Source organism: Felis catus, chromosome D2 (genome assembly GCF_018350175.1).
Source record: "Felis catus isolate Fca126 chromosome D2, F.catus_Fca126_mat1.0, whole genome shotgun sequence".
Lineage (NCBI taxonomy): Eukaryota > Metazoa > Chordata > Mammalia > Carnivora > Felidae > Felis > Felis catus.
The window spans coordinates 60,053,857-60,070,347 of record NC_058378.1 but is presented as its reverse complement, the minus strand read 5'-3'; the positions used below and the strand labels follow the sequence as shown (position 1 = coordinate 60,070,347).

General features: G+C 48.7%; 1 protein-coding gene across 15 annotated transcripts in view; it reads left to right on the top strand.

Moving 5' to 3' along the window:
- The window catches only part of FBXW4 (F-box and WD repeat domain containing 4), an 88,228-nt gene that overhangs the window by 30,682 nt on the left and 41,055 nt on the right, over positions 1-16,491 (top strand). For 8 of the 15 annotated variants that reach the window (XM_045040594.1, XM_023240851.2, XM_023240850.2 and 5 more), the window contains exon 5: positions 4,003-4,097. The exons of 3 other annotated variants lie outside the window; for them this stretch is intronic. In XM_045040594.1, the coding sequence (XP_044896529.1) occupies positions 4,003-4,097 (95 nt within the window). Of the gene's footprint in view, positions 1-4,002; positions 4,098-14,072; positions 14,263-16,491 lie in introns of all 15 variants that reach the window. 4 more of the 15 variants (XM_045040590.1, XM_045040589.1, XM_045040591.1 and 1 more) reach the window with 2 other exon arrangements.

Sequence of the window (16,491 nt, the reverse complement as noted above, 5' to 3'; positions counted from 1 at the left end):
CTCAGGAGAGGGCAGTGGCACTTTTTATTCACTAGCTTTTCTGACTCCACGTACCCTCTGGTCATTACTCCTTCCTATCAACATGCCACCAATTGATATAAAAAGAAGGGCTACGTATGTTCCTTTCTATTCACGGAAGCTTCTCCTCCCTTGGCTATTTTCTTCCTAACACTTTGCATTCTGTCAGAGAGACATGCACACCAGCACAGGAAGCCTGAGAAAAATCCAGAAAACCTTTGAACCAACTCGGAAACTGAAGTTCCTATTGCCTGTTTCCCATTCCGTCCACCCTATCCTTACTTCAGGGTTCTGATTGGTCGCTGTCGTTTTGCCATTCCTCGAAAAGACACTGGCCTTAACTTGCTGTACTCCTCAGAAATAAACTTGCATAAAAATCTTTTTGGCACATGTGGCCTAAATATTCCCATCTCCTGGCATCTTCCTGTCATGGCTTCGAGCTTCCCCTGGCTCCTCCTTCTCAGTGACGTCTCTTCTAGTCTCTTCTCTGTGGTCTGATACCCAGAGCAGCATAAACTAAGCTTTATGACCACAGGTAGCAATTCAGGGGGATGGGCTGCTATTCTAGTCAGGGGACAGCATCTTTGTTTGGGATATTGGATTTGTTTCATGTTTGAAGTACTAACGCAACCCCATTTAGTGGGTTCGATTTTTTTTAAGCGTTAAAACAGGTACTTTCTAAATGCTAAAATTGTCACTGCAGCACATCGTATTCCTTTTGAGGATTTCTTTTAAGACCGTGACAGAATTCTCCCCCCGGGTTCTTCACCTCCAGAAAACTGGTCGGCTATCTACGGGCTCCCTGGTGACTTCTGGGCCCGCTCATCTTTTCAGACCTCTGGATGCTGCTTCTGTTCCCACTATGTGGCTGTCTTTGCCTCTAGCCGCCTTCGTCTTCCTGACCCATTTCCACACTACCCACAGCCAGTCTTTTCTAGCCAGGTTTCCATGGCTTTTCGGTGGCTTCTGCAGTTCTGTAGCTGCTTCTAATATGCCCAAACCTATGCGAGAACTTAGGCAAACTCATGTTTGCCTGTAAAGATCTATAGCCTGTTTGTTGGGAGTTCCCCCAAATAGCTACTGTGTTTTAGGAAAGAGATTGTTTTATTGGGGTGAAAGGAACTAAAACATTTTCTTCGTAAGACTTCTGAGTTCTGAGTTAGCCATTGCTCAGATTCTGCCTCTCCCTGCCCCTCCCTGCCCCTCCCCGCCCCTGCCAACCCTACTTTCAAGCTTATTGAGACTCTGTTTGGATTGCCCCTCTGGGCTTTAGTGAGGCCAGCCCCATCCTGAGATGTGATAGGAATGTAGGAATATTCTTCGTGGGCCTGGGCTGGTTCTGACCATTCTTTCATTGCCTCCTTATTTCTCTGTTCTTTCATTCATTCTTTTAAGTGCCAACTGTATGCAAGGCTTAGTGTACAAGGCAGTAGGGTTTTTCAAAGGTAAGGAAGAGACTGCCCCTCTTTTTAAGGGGAGCTGAAACATGCGTGCAGTGGCTGTGAAGCTGAGCGCAAGTGGCCAGGACTGTCAAGTGTAAGCCTCTAGGGCCAGAGGGTTCAGGGGTGGAGAGATCACATCTGCCTTGAAAGGGGAGAATTTATGAAGGAGGGAACATTTGAACTTGGGTTTGTTTTTTCTTTTTCTTCTTTTAGTTATTTTTCAACGCATAGGTTTGCTTGTTTGTTTTGTAACTGTATACACTGTAACCAGGCACAATGCTAAGCCCTTTACATTTGTTCATTTTCTCCTTTTATCCTTTAGGTTAATTTTATCCCTACATAATTATGCTTGTAATATATTGTGGATAGCCAATATACCCTACTGTATCTATTTTATAAAGTTTCCTATTATTATTACAAATTATTTGTGTCATCTTTAATGGCTTAATAAGTAATAAGAACCACCATTGTTGGGTGCCTAATACCTTCCAAACACTGTGCTATTACTGTGCCAGGTGCTTTATACATATCTTGACATTTCTGTAGCCCTCAAAAGATAGGTATTATTTCCCATTCTACACACGAGGAAACTGGGGCTACGAAGTCCTGAAATATCCCTAAGATCAGAGAGGATAAGTAACAACTGGGTTCAAACCCAAATGGGTCTGATTCCAAAGCCCATGCGTGCTCTTTCTGCAACCATAGGCTGCAGGGAATATTTTTACCACATAGGCTTCTCTTTGTTTTAGAATTATTTTCTTAGGATAGAATCTCAGCAAGAGAATTACTGAGTGTAAGGCTTCGGTCATTTTAAGGGTCCTGATACATATTGTCAACTGCTTCTTAAAAGGACTATGTAAATGCCCACCTCCACTGAGATATGTCTTTTCCAGGGAAGGGTTTGTTTTGGATTTGACCACTGAGGGTGAAAGTGTGATCAGCATATTGTTGTCAACTCCTGTCCCTCAGGCATCATGACACTCGGGTTTGTGGCTTTCCCAACATCCGCTCAGAATTGGCAACATGCCTCCCGGAGGCCAGGAACCTTGTTCTGTGGTTTGTACGGTGTTGGAATTCACCAGCCCGTCCCGGGGGAGGGGGTGGCACTGGTGAGTCCAGGACTGGAGTTGTCCCCATAGATGTTGTAATCAGAGTCCTTAGTGTCTCCTCACCTTCCAACCCACCTCCTGGGGAGTTCGCATCTGAGGAAAGGCAAACCACTCTTCCAGGCCTGGACTATCTGAAAGAAGACAGTAGAAACGCCTCTAGTTACTAGCAAAGGGGCCTGATTGTAGATCCAGAAGAGTAAGCCAGAATCATGGCACTCCAGGAAAGTCGTGGTATTCACTTTTGTTTTCTGCCCCTCCTTGTTCAGAATCTTCTTAAGTTTATTTTCTTTTCCCTGTGTTGGAAGTGTATACCTTTTATACATACACAAGATCGAAAACACTTTCTCCTTTTATGGGGAAGACATGTCATGTGACCCCAAGAAGGCAAGACCACCCCCACTCCATCACCTGCCCCTTAAATTCAAGGAATGTTTCCTGAAAGTTCTTCCATCTAAGGTCCTGACTGGCTTTTGTGTGTTCCCCTTATAGCACGGCAGGGACCTTGAGAGGTCATTGATCCATCTGGCTGCCCCAGGATCCCTCCTTGGCTGCTGTCTGGGACAGCCCTGTACATTTGAGGCTTCCTTTCTGTTTGGTTAGAGGCTTATTTCCCTGACTGTGTCATCTAGGGTTGGGTGAGGTGAGGGGGGCCTTGTGCTTAATGGGAGATTTCTAAATGCACTGGCTGCTGAGAGGGCTCCCTGAGTGTTGATTAGAGTTAAGCCCGGAGTGGCTGCTAATGTACATTCCTGACTGATAGGGACCAGATAATGTGCTCCAAGCAATATTTTTAACCTGTAGGAGATATGGAAGCTTAAAAGAGTTAAGCTTTTCTGCTACTTTTGGTGACACTAGGTGCTAAATTCCCTGCCGACATGAATAGCACTGGATCCTGGGCATTATCAACAAACAAACAAGAACATACCACCTTCGTGCCTTGAAGCCTCTCTTCTTCCTCCGTTCTCCCCTTCTCTTGTGTCTTCCTTTCTGCTCCTCTCTCTTAATTCTGCTGTAATTCTGTCTTTGTTCCCCCATACTGTGCCTTGATCATCCTCCTTCTCCCTACCTCCCAAAGGAAAATCTGGGTGAGAGATAGGAAAGAGGAAAACCCACCAGCACGAGGAGGTGGTTGAGAGAGGCAAGCCGCACCTGCTCACCCGGCTTCGTCACGTCTCAGCTGGAGTGTGGAGCTCCTGATTCCCTGCTATAAAATTGGGTGGTGAAGAGAGCTCTCAAGTGGATGTTGAGGAGGGCGGTTCTGCCTGGGAGTCAGGTAGGCGAGCCGGAGGCTGGGGAAGCCCCTCGGCTCATACGTTGAGCTCTGTGTCTGCAGGACAGAGAGGATTCTCCACTTCCCCACCGCCCTGGGGATGCTCACCCCACGTCCCAATCCCAGGCGATGCTGACGAGAGCATCTCTTCTGCTGTTTCCAGGTATGGCCTTTGGCATCAGGCCGGCTGGGGCAGTGCTTACACACCATCCAGACCGAAGACCGAGTCTGGTCCATTGCTATCAGCCCATTACTCAGGTAAGGGAGACGTTTTTGGATATGGTTTTGTCCTGTATAATAATGCTTTTATTTTATGAGGTTGGGTGGGCTAGAAAGCTCGTCCACCTGTATATTCCAGGTTGCTTTAAGCGTCTCTCCTGGAGATTTTGAAAATCCTCCAGAGACCTAAGGTGTGTGGCTCACATATATGTGTCAGGTGGAGACAACATCCCAGGGGCTAACTTCCTGGGCGTCTACCCCAGAAACGGTGAAGGAAAAGATACTGTTAAAATGTAACTGACTCCAGTTGTTACAAGAGTGCCCCTTCTGGAGCATATGCTCTCTGGAGTCGCTTCCAAAGCAGAGGCCTGTTAGCACTCCTGGGAAGTGACCACACCGGCCAACCTGCTCTCACAACCCACATCTGTGGTTTGTTCCCCTTGGAGAATGTCTTCTAGAGTATCGCTTACAGAGCTGAGTCATCCGGAGAGGCGTGGGGCCCATGTCCAATTGGGCCCTCATCCAGAGACATGTATGCGGGGTAGATTGAGCATCATAGCAGACATGCCAAATTTTTGGTGGTAGCCTTACCTTCCCCCTTGGCCTGTCTGTATTTCTGTGGCTTCACCTCTAAGTGAGTGAGCTTTGCATCCTGACTTCTGCTTTCCAGGCTTTCTTGAACCAAGGCTCTCCTCCCCAGCAGGGTACATAGACTCTCTCCTGCACCTGCTCCGTCAGACGGTTTGTTTTTCTAGGGTCTTCCCCCTCACTGCCTTCGTCCCTCACTCCCCACCTAACGAGCAGTGGGAAAGCTGGGGGGCTGCCACTCTTCTGCCCTGGGTTTAAGTCTGTCACTCGTTTTATGAGAGAGTGGGTTCCCCACCTTGCTCAGCCCCCTTCAGCCTCCTTCTCCCTACTCCACGGAGCCTGCACCCCTCCTCCTGCCCCCTTCTGCAACTCCCTTTCAAATTTTTTTTCTTTCTAAAGAATTAGAGCCGATTAGCCACGTCATTAATTCTTCAATTTGACGGCTGATATAGCAGGACCTGAAACACACTGCTGACCCCAGAGAATGGAGACCCCGTTCCTTAGCATATTGACGATGAGAGAAGTTAATTAAAATTCCACAGAGCGGAGGTGTCGGCTAACCTATAAACCTGTCGCTGTTCAGAACAAATCATTCTAGCAATCCTAGGAAAGCGGGAAGGCAAGACCAGCAGGGAGTAGAGAGGCCTAAGTGTGTGGGAGCGGAGGGCGGAGAACAGAGCCGTTGAACACCGTCCTCTCCCCAGTTTCTTTCCACTGCTGCCCGTTTGAAAGCCAGTTGGTCAGGCTTGGGGGCCTGTGGGCTGGGTATGTGTGAGGACTGAAGGGACCTGTGGGAGGTGGCAGATGGGCTGGTGACTGTCCTGTGGACTTCTGCTGGCTTTGGACTAGGGAGAGCTGGGGTGGGGCCGGTGGTAGAGGGGAAACCCTTCAGGGCTGGAGATTTAGGCCAAAGAACACGGCCAGGCCCTCTCAGCACCCCATCCCTTAGTCCTCTACTCCGGCCACCTCTCTGGAATGTGGTAGGCTACCCTTTCACAGTAGAGCACGTGTTGAAGCACGTGTTCACTTTAACAGTTGAAGATCGTGTCTGTGAAAGAGGTTGAGGACAGAGTCTAGCCTGTCATTAAGAAGCATTTTCGAATACAGTAAACGGAGTTTTGTTTTGGCCACAACCTGCAGACTGGCTTTGAGGAAGGACTTAGCTTTCTGACAGTACTAGCATTAATCTACCACAGCCCGCACTACTAGCTGCTGCTGAGCATTCGCCATTCGCCCTGTGCCAGGACCTTTGCCGAGTCCTTGATATGCTTCATCTTCAGTGAAAACCTGGGTCTTTTGTTTTCTCATTCTCCTTCAGAGGCTTCTTGTCCTCTTGGTGTCCTGCCTTGGCCCTAGGGTGACGCTCACTCACTACTGACTGGACCATCGTTGTTTGAGATGACCTCTTCCCCAGCTTGACTCTTTGAAAATAGTTTGCACTTGGGGCTCTGTCTTTACTAGAGGGCCATGGTATATGCTGCTGTTCTCTCTACTCCATTTTCTTTTACCTTGAAAAGTACTGGGATAGGGATGTTTCATCCTATTATTAGATCCATTTCTTCTCCCTGCGTCCATGAGTTTGAACCTTTCAATGAGCTCATCCATTTTCCCAGTCTGGGGAGACACTGCCTCCTAGCCTCGGGGTCTGTGCTGGAACACTGGGGTTCTGCTTTCCCACCACCAGCAGGGTAGCCTCGGGAAGCCATGCCCTTCTCTGAACCTGTTTCCCCAACTATTAAATGAGAATACAGTTCCCTTTATAGGCTTTACTAGATTATTGTGAAGATGACCTGAAATAATGAGTAAGAAAATGCTCTGCAAAGCCAGAAGGGCTATCTCCTTATGGCAACCAGAATCTCTCCTCTTGGGGATAGCCTTTGTTTCAAGGCTTTAGTTGCTGTTTCTCACATCTCCAGCTTTGCCGGGGGCTTCTCCTGGCCCTCCTGGAGTTCCCCTCCTCCTCAGCAGTCTTCTTGAGGTAGGAACTCTGCAGGAATCTCTTTCCTTCCCCCCCCCCCCCATAGTGTTTCTGTCCTCGCTGTCTTCTCTTCCCCTCCCTGCCACCTTCTCTGTTGAGTATGGTCGTTGGTATGTATGAGTATGGTCGCAAGTGTGGCCACTAATAGGATGTGACCATGAACTTCTCACGAAGAACATGAGTGGAGGTGGTCAGCAGCTGTCCTCTAGGTCAGGTGTCCCTGGGTTACCCGACGACTTCCCAGTCTCTCACTGCTCCCTTGTACCTCTCTCTAGAAGACACCTGAATGGTTAGGAGACCCGCCGCATCCCTTTTCTCAATCTCTTTGTTCTGTTGAAAACCATTTGTGAGAGCTTTGCGTCGTATTTATCTAGGTGCTGGGGCTGGCTGCCTTCTTTCCTTATGTGTGTGCTTAGACACTTGTAGCAGGAAGCAGGAAACCTCAAGCCTCCGGCTTTATTTGAGGTGCTCCTGCTGGGAGAAAGCAGGTATTCCGTCCCATGTCCACATGTCACCTTTCCTTCCTTCCATGACCTTGAGTTCTTGATCCATAAACAGCCATGGAGGGTGATATTTAATACCAGATATGTGCTTAGAGCTGTGTTTAGGTGCTCAAAACCACAGAAGGAAAACCAGTAGTCTCCACAGGAGGGTGGCAGACAAGGACCTTTTTCTCTACCTCTTGTGTGCCCTCCTACCCGTCTTCTTGCCCTGACGCCAATAATCCTGTTTTTAAGATTCCTGACTTACAGGTGAAGCCCTCCTGTAGCGGAGGCCCAGCCTGGAGCTTTTGATGAGTGAGAGAAGGGCTGTGGGAGGCTCACCTGCGGTGGGAGGGTATATGTCTGGGTATGACTGCGGATCTCACAAACAACCTCCCCAGGTCACGTTGGATGCTGAGCACTTTTCCATGAGTAACACAGAAACGCAGAGTTTTAAAAATGTGCAATAAGTTTTGTTGCCACTTAAAAATTATTTCCAAAAGGAAACTATTTCCAGCTGAATAAAGTTGGCAAACACTCAAGAGTGAGGAAATACAGAACTGTTGAAGACTCCATTTCCTTCCCTCTGACTTTCTATCCCTTCCTTCCTTCTTTCCTTCCTTCCTCACTCCCTGTGTAATGACTGAACTTGGCATGTGGAAGCTCCTGTGAGGATCCTACTCCGTGGCGGGGTGGGGGGTGGGGGTGAGATGGGCGTGTTGCTGTAATGGCTCCCAGCTGATACTAAGTGCTCAAAACTCAGCCATCTCCGGTTGAGGGGGAAGGGGGTACCACCACCACCACGCCCCTCCCCCGCAGAGGGAGCAATTGAGGCCCAGGGAAGGCGGACTCAGGGCACACGTGGCATGGGGCAGAAGAGGTGGCAGTTGGTGCTCAGGCCCCCAGCCTGTGGCCCGTACTGTGGTGCGGAGGGATGGCCACAAGGCAGGCCCCAGGTCGCTGCTGTGCCTTCATCCACCGGCACGGTGGACGGAAGTTGTGGCCCTTGAAAGGCTCTTGGGGCCTGAAGAACATTCGCTCTTCCTCGAGGCCCGAGTCGAGGTGGAAGGGTGGGGGAAGGCCCTACGTCCTCGAGGCCTGGGCTCAATCAGGCAGCCGTGAGTGCTTGTACCATCCCAGGAGTGTGAGCGCTCGTCGAACTTCGGTTTGCACAGCGGGGGTGGGACCCTAGTGGTGAAATGAATCGGGAGACCCACTTGTCCTGTTTGCCTGCTAGGGGAAGAGTAAGGAGCCCACAGCTCCCCCTTCCTCTGCAGACACCATCTTTATTGCCCTCCAGGAGAAAGGAGGTGTTGCGCAGAATCCTTTCCCCATCTCCCAACAACACTTGCTATCGTGTGAGTGAGTGTGGTCAGGAAGGCTTCCCAGGACACTTGGGTTTTAATCCCTTCTCTCGTGTTTCTGTCATTGGGGAAATATATGAGTGGTATAGGTGTAGAAAATTGACTTTGCTGTGTTATTAAATATACAATATAATTTTGTGTAACTTTGCTCACTGTGGTGGCCTGTTTGTTTTTTGGGGGAATAGTCCAAGTCTGCATGAAATGTACCGATTCAAATTTGTAAAGTGAGTTGAGGCCTCTGGGGGGTTTTGATGGAGGAGCGGCCCCCTCTTGCTTCATTTCTCCCAGAGGTGAGGCAGAGTCTGGAAGGAAAGCAATCACTGTGTACTGTTCGGGGAGAGGGTGGGTTTCTGGGGAGAGCAGGGTGTTTGTTCCAGTGGCTACAGGGTTTACTGTGTGTTGTGTGTGTGGTAAACGCATATTCACCAGCCTGTTGAAATACACCTTTCTTTAGTGAAAAGTAATTGCGTCTGGCGTTTTCTCTGACCGAGAGGTTTGAAAGATTGGAAAAAGAGACAGCCAACTTTCAGTTTGGATTCTTTTGGTTGCCAGTGGCTCAGCAATCCTTTGGCCCTAGACTTCATAACAGAGCTTTTAGGGGAAGATGAGTCTAAAGTAAAGGTTGTCTCTCTGAATTTTGCCTTTTCTGGTTGGCGATGGAGAGCTGGGTTGTGAAGAGGATTCCTAATCTTGATAACCTGAAGAAAGACTCTGATGGCTGGCTGACTGTCGTGCTTGACGTCGTGGCTTGGCCTGTGGCCGACTTGATCTTTCCATCCTGCCTTCCCAGGACCGGGGCAGGGGGAAGCTTCCTCTGGGGCCTGTCTAGGAAAAAGAGACCTTCCCTAAGCAAGGAACGGCTCCGTGTCCTCCTTTGCCAGGCTCGGAGCACACAAGAGGGAGCCTCCTGCATGTGGTGGTCCTGGATGAGGGAGTCAGAGGCACAAAGACACCAGGGAGGGGCCAGGGGCTGGCTGGAAGAGGAGGTGTGACACCTGGAGAAAGGAGGAAGCTCTGGGTAATCCTAGATGGGTCCCCTGGTCCAGCCTGAAATGACTGTAAGTTGGAAAAGGATCAGTGTGGGGATCCAGTTGAATCGGAGTCTAGTCCTGCTGAATCTCTAGGGTGGCGGGTGCCGCACAGAGTTCGCCGCCCGTGCCGAGCCAAGCCTCTCTGGCGGGTGCGAGTGTATCCATCAGTAGCAAAGACGAGATGCCACAGGGGTGGGTTTCACTTCCTCAAGACCCTGGATTTCTGCCACTACCCAGGGCAGGACGGGCACAGGGAGGCTCATGTGCTGAGCTGCTGGCCTGAGACCAGCAACCCAACCAGCCCTGGCTGGCCCGGGACCCGTGTGTGGGAGCCACTGCTTCCCTGGCCAGCAAGGTTGGCTCAGTTGTCAAGAGCTGACTTAAATAAAACACCACAAATAGAAACAGAGGCTACTGCAGAAGATGGGATACTGCAGGTGCAGAGTCGTGCATTGAGACCCTACCTGTCCTGACAGGGATACATTTCTGTCCCTCAGTCTCTGTTAACTTCTTTGTTTCTCCATCTCTCTGTCTCTCTGTCTCTCTCTCTCTCTCTCTCTCTCTCTCTCTCTCTCTGTCTACATACCTAAGCACTGTTATGTGCTGGACCCTGGGGAAGCGACAGTGAACTAGACAGCACTGTGTGACCTCAGCTGGGGGCACAGCACATCGGAGGGGCAGGTCTTCCTCCCTTTCTCCCGCTGCCTGCCCCTCCTGGCTTGGGTCCCCGCCTGCACCGCTGTTTCTTCTAGTCCTCCCTCATCAGGAAGAGACCACGTCCTCTCCCTGCCTCAGCCACAGCTGACTTCTCCGGGCTGTGCGCGCAGCGTGCCTGTGTTTTTTCCGCCTTTGATCACTGTTCTGCCAACAGATAATTTAGCAATCACATCCCAAGGTGGAAGCACGGAGTTAATGTTAAAATTAGTTGTTTTTTTTTTTTTAATACTCTTTAAACTTTAGTGGGTGATGAGGCAGAGAGGGAGGCGGGAGGGTGAAGGGGAGCCATAAATTCTGTAGCTGGTGTAGCTGTTCTCTGAGCAGCCGGGAAGCCTCTGATGTCTCCACAGCACTTTCATTAACATTTAAATTAAGGGTTTGTTTTCCAGTCTGTTTTATAGGCTGGGACCTTTCATGGCCTGTCACATGCACCCCCTCCTCCTCCGTCCCCCCCCCTCCCTGCGAGTGTGTAATTGTAGCCACTGCTCTATCCTAACTGGGCTGCAGCCGGAGTTCAAAGGGAATTCCTGGAGATGGAGCTCTGGAGGAACAAGGTGTAACAGTCAGGATGTGGGTGTTCCTTCTGAGCTGAAGGTGCTGTGGAGGAGCTCTTTCTCCTCTGGTCTGACCTGGGTGCTGTGGAGGAGCTCTTTCTCCTCTGGTCTGACCTGGGTGCTGTGGAGGAGCTCTTTCTCCTCTGGTCTGACCTGGGCTTTCTTCTGCTCTTTCAAGGGACACACTTCAATCTGACCCTGACCCCTCCTTCCCCTTCCTTCCCTGGGGCCACAGGGTGTGTGGGAAAGGGTGCACCCATAAGTGCTTTCTCCTTCTATCACAAGTTAGGGCCTGGGACAGATGGTTCTAAGATACAGATCTTCATGCTTATCTTCCTCCTTTTGATGTGTGTGTGTGTGTGTGTGTGTGTGTGCGCGGGCGCGCATGCCCACGCGTCCAGAATACTTCCTCCTCAGAGAAGCAACAATATAAAAGAGATTGCCATCTGAGAAGAATTTATAATAGGGCCCTTTGCTCCTAAAAAGTGCATTCTAGCACAGACGGATACCGTATGTAGTTGTCAGCTCTGAGTGTACACATTTGAAATAGCTTACTGATTTAGGAGACCGTCTGAGACCTGTTCTCCAAGGTTTTGGCATTCAGAGGAAGGAGGCTCTTCTACACCCTCAACGGAGTGAGTTTTTTTCTTAATTTTTTTTTAATGTTATTTTTGAGAGAGAAGGAGACAGAGTGTGAGCGGGGGAGGGGCAGAGACAGAGAGGGAGACACAGAATCCGAAGCAGGCTCCAGGCTCTGAGCTGTCCGCACAGAGCCCGTTGTGGGGCTCGAACCCACAAACTGTGAGATCATGACCCGAGCTGAAGTCAATGCTTAACTGACTGAGCCACCCAGGTGCGGCCAGAGTGAGTGGTTTCTAAGCTTCCTTTCATACTGGTATATCTGGCAGCATTTGGGGGTGTTTTGAAAAGACATCCCTGCTCTGGTCTCTGTCCTCCCTATCAGCATCCTGTTGATGTGTAGATGATGAGAATGTGTCCCAAACACCCCAAAGCATCTCCTTAGTTCATAGCTGCTGCTTGCCAGCTGGAGTCCCTCTCTAGACAGTGTCAAGAGGGGCATTGGGTGTCTTTCCTTCTGTTCAGAGGCTGAGAATCCTCTTTCCCTTGGAGCCCTGACCTTATTGCTTGAGTCGCCGTATCTTTGCTCCTTCCTTCATGAATCCACTCAAACCATCCGTGACTTATTTGCAGGATTCAAGATAGTTGAGTGTCTTGTCCTCCTGTTCCAGGTAACCTCGTCAACAGGTGGACACCCTCATGCCTGGAGTCCTGCCCAAGAGGAGTGCGGGAGGAGCAGGGGCGACCCCTGTGCAGGTGCTGCTGGGCTCAGATTGCAGGCTGGTGTCCGGGCCCCGCCTGGTGGTGATTAATCTGGGACACGGGCCGGCAGAGGCCCAGCCAGGGCAGCTTTGGTCCCTCACTGTGAAGACCTTTGGCTCGGACACTGAACTGATCTCTGTAGCCTGCTTCGGCTTGAGTTTGATCTGTCAAGGCTAAAGAGGAACCTGATGGTGGGGCGGAAACTTCCAGCCCTGTCTGACTTATGGCACTGATCCGTTCCAATGGCCCTGTCATGATAATACTCGTATATTTAAGAAGATTTCCCCACCTGTTAGCTGTAACACTCAGATCAGTCAAAAGAGGCACCTTCATGAAATCTCTGTGCTTTTAGTTTCTTAGGCCAATGGTACTTACACTTGTAAGCAGATTAGGGGGTGGGGTAGGGTTTGTACTGGGCCCAGGTGAAAAAGGCATTGATGGGATGTGGCCGGATCAGTAGCATAATGTATGTTTGTGTACTGGGGGAGGAGGGTCATGTCAGGGGGAAGGATCACCCCATCCTCCTGTAAGTAGGTGGCTCTCAGGCCATTTGGGGCAGATTTTGGTATTCAGTTTGGAGTCAAGTCTTAAGTTCCTTGTTTTCCTTTTCATTTTAAACCACATTTTTTGAAAAGGTGTCCCTCTCTCCCTCACCACCTTTCCATCTACCAGAGTCCTGGTTCCTGGGCTCTCCAGCTGGGAGTCCACAGTATCCGCTGTATTTCCTTCTTTCTCCGAGTTTAGGACAGTCCCACATGGCCCTACTTGGTCGTGGGATTAAGACCCACCCGAGAACAGGATTTCTGCTGCTCATGACCGTTTTTGTGTGTCAGTTCCTTTATTCTAGTACTTCCATTGGGGGGTTGGGAGCTGGGGACCTAAGAACTGGGACGTTTTCCTCACACCATCAGAAAAAGAAGAGACCCCGACATATATGGCAGCAGTGGAATATGTTGCCACCACTGATCTGAGGAACGGCCTGTAAAGATGCTTAGAAGGCCTGTGTTGACTCTGACTCTATATTTGCTGTGCTGACTAGAGCTTTTACATATGACAACACTAACGGATGCTTTATGCCTCAGCAAGCCAACCGATATATTCGGCTCTTCCTTCAGATGGACACTGAGGGAACTTTGGCAGTGTGGACTCGACATCGAATCCTTGCGTCTCTCTAGCGGTTTCTTGAACAGGATTCTCTCCAAGTTTCAGATTGTGAACTTTTGGGGTTTTCTTCCCTGTCTTGTGTAAGAGTGCTATGCCTGTGTGCTACCGATGAAACCCCCACGCCCCTGGGGTGCCCTGTTAAGCTGACTCCTCAAGATCCTTGCCCTCTTTCCCACTTGTTAATGCTCCTTTTTCTGACCAGGGCACTTTCGTAAGGGGTAGTTTGTGACCTGGTCTGTGGTACCTTGTCGGATTGGCTTGGCTCAGACCGAAGGTGCTGGCAAGAGAGGGAAAAGTGGAGGAAGGAGGAGGGAGGTGGGAGGGGAGTATGTGCATGAAGAAGCCATGGTAATTGCAAAGGGAATATTAGTCCAAAAGCTGCTGGCCCAGGAAATTGCTTTCTGCAGAAGCTCTCCTTTTTCATAGTTTCCAATGCAAATTTAAAACCTGAATGGTGCACAAAAAAAGTACAGGGGGGGCAGATGGAGTGCCAGTTGGATGTGATAACATCCAAAATCTTGAGCAGAGTCTTAATTGCAAAAGAGAATCTCAAGTCAGGAGAGAGAAACTTGCAGGAGATTAAAATAATTATAAATCCTATTTTGCTATGACCCGCTCCCCTCCCCAAACAGGTACACATACATATATCCTTTCCACGTTCTTGTGTTCAGACTCATCTGTTCTTGCTCAGCTTATGCTGCTGTCTCCAACTCTGCTCCTTCCTACAGCCAAGTCCTAATCCAGCTTTTAGAGCAATGGTCATGGTGGTCATGGTATAGTATCTGGTTTTCACAGCAGGTTGGAAACAGCAGCTCCATCTAAAGTTGGTGCACTTGAGACAACGTGCACACTGTTCCTGGGGACTGGAGCCGTGGAAATGTGCGGGCTGAAGAACACGCATCGTGAAGGCAGGAGCTTGCTTACTTTGAGAAGGCGTTAAAGCCAAGGCTCTTCAGCTTCTGCTTTCTCTGGCCCTCTTCACACTGTGAGTACACTTGACGAAGTATAACGTGGGGTCCCTGGGGTTAGTAAGCTTGATGAAGTATAATGTGCGGTCACTGGGCCTTTTTTCTCTCTTGATTTCCTATGCTTCATCTGTCCCATCTAGAGAGGTGTGGCTTTCTGCTGCTAGGCTGGAGACACTTAATGTCTAGTTGCCTCTGGATACTTTGGCAATGGTGGAGGTGGGGATAGGCAGGGAATGAGCATGACTTTCATTATGCTGGCAGAGCAATTAATTGGTCAGGTGGGAAGCTTCAGACTGGCTTTTTTCTAGGAGCTGAGCTAGACCAGAAGTCACAAAGAGAGGCCAGAGGCAAGAGCTTTTCAAGTACAAATATGCCCCAGTAGTAGAGACACTGTGCAACTTTGAGGTTGCTTCCCCTCCTTTCTGTGTGGCTCTCTTGCACATGTTACAAATACTGGCTGAACAGATAGGGAAGGAAAAGTTGAGCTCTGTTGGGTAAAGTGAAATGTACCCTTTCTGCTGTGGCCACCATGAGTGCTCCTCTGTCCCTTCTTCATTGATTTTGAAAGAGAGATTAGCTTGTCTTGCCCTGGGTCAGTCCTGTGGTACCTGGGCAAAACTCTGGAGTCTCAGGAGCACAGTCCCCCTATAGGATGCTTCTAGATTTAATCAGCCACCGCTTAGCACGTGCTCCTCACCCTGAACTTGCTGCACCGTAGCCTTCAGAGGCTATGGAGAGGATCCAGCTCAGAGCATGTGACCTCCTGTCTATTTCCTGAGGACTCTCATGCAGGTGCTTCTTTTCCTCCTGTTAACTTTCTGCCTGTTGCGGTCATATCTTTAGCTGTCCTGGCCAAGGCTGGGCCCCTTCTTACTTAGGCTTAAATAGGAGATCAAGTGAGGGATTGGGCTAGGGTCCTATGGTGAATGACCCAAGAGAAGGGTCAGCTGGACATGGGTGAGATCTGTTACATATGGCCAAGAGAGAGGGACACATGAGTTAATGTGTTTGAAACACCCTACTTTCCCAGCCAGCTTGAATCTCCTTAATATCCAGGGTGAGCTGTGGTTGAGAATAAAAATAAAAAATTAACAGGAAAAAAAAATACAGATTATTCAAAGGATTCTTCCACTTGTTAGAGGTCTGTGGCCAGGAAAATCCTTTGCAGGCGGGTAAGGGTGGATCCAGGAATAAGAGGGAAAGTTAGAGTTTTAAAACTTCATTAGTTTGGCAGTGACTGCCCAAATAAAACCATGAAAACCTTTTGACACACAAATTCCACATCTAGGAATTTATCCTAAGGCAACAGCCAGACAAGTGTGCAAGATGCATGTGTAAAGACTAACATTAAGGACACATAAATGTCCATTAATAGGGGTCTGGTTAAGTATCTTACGGTACATTCACTCAATAGAAGACCACGTAGCCATTGAAAGGATGATATAGATATGTTTATTGACCCCAAAAGATGTCATGACCTATTATTAAATGAAAACAAGGTCACAAAATAATATAATAGTTATTTGACTAGGTCTTCAGACTAATTTCTTATGTAATGGATTTGTGCTGACATTTTTTTCTGGCATTTAAGTTTTTTATAATGAGCAAAAACGTAAAGTGCATTTAAATGTCAATTTCAGTATCCGGCATCTATAGACAGAATCTTTTTTTTTTCTTTATATAGTTATTTAAATTAAGGGTGCATAGACCTACATTTAGTTTTTTATTTTAAACAGCCATATTGGGGCACCTGGGTAGCTCAGTCGGTTAAGCATACGACTTCAACTCGGGTCATGATGTCGTGGTTCGTGGGTTCGAGCCCTGCATCGGGCTCTGTGCTGACAGCTCAGAGCCTGGAGCCTGCTTTGGATTCTATGTCTCCCTCTCTGTCTGCCCCTTCCCCACTTGTGTGCACAGGTGCACGCTCTCTCTCAAATTAATACAGCTTTTTTCTTGAAAGTTTTAAGTATAATTTACATGCCATAAAATTTGTCCATTTTAACATCCAATCGAAGTATACAATTCCATGATTTTGGTCAATATACAGAGTTGTACACCCATCACCACAGTTCAGGTTAGAATATTTCCATCACCCTGCAAAGATCCTTCTTTACATTTGCAGCATTAAACATGGTTTCATGCTTGGGACCTTTTGTGGGGAAAGAAGCTAAAATATTGGAATTTAAAAAAAAGTAGTATATCAGAACTGTTTTTCTGTGTAATGCACATCTCTGAGTGCCTGCCTT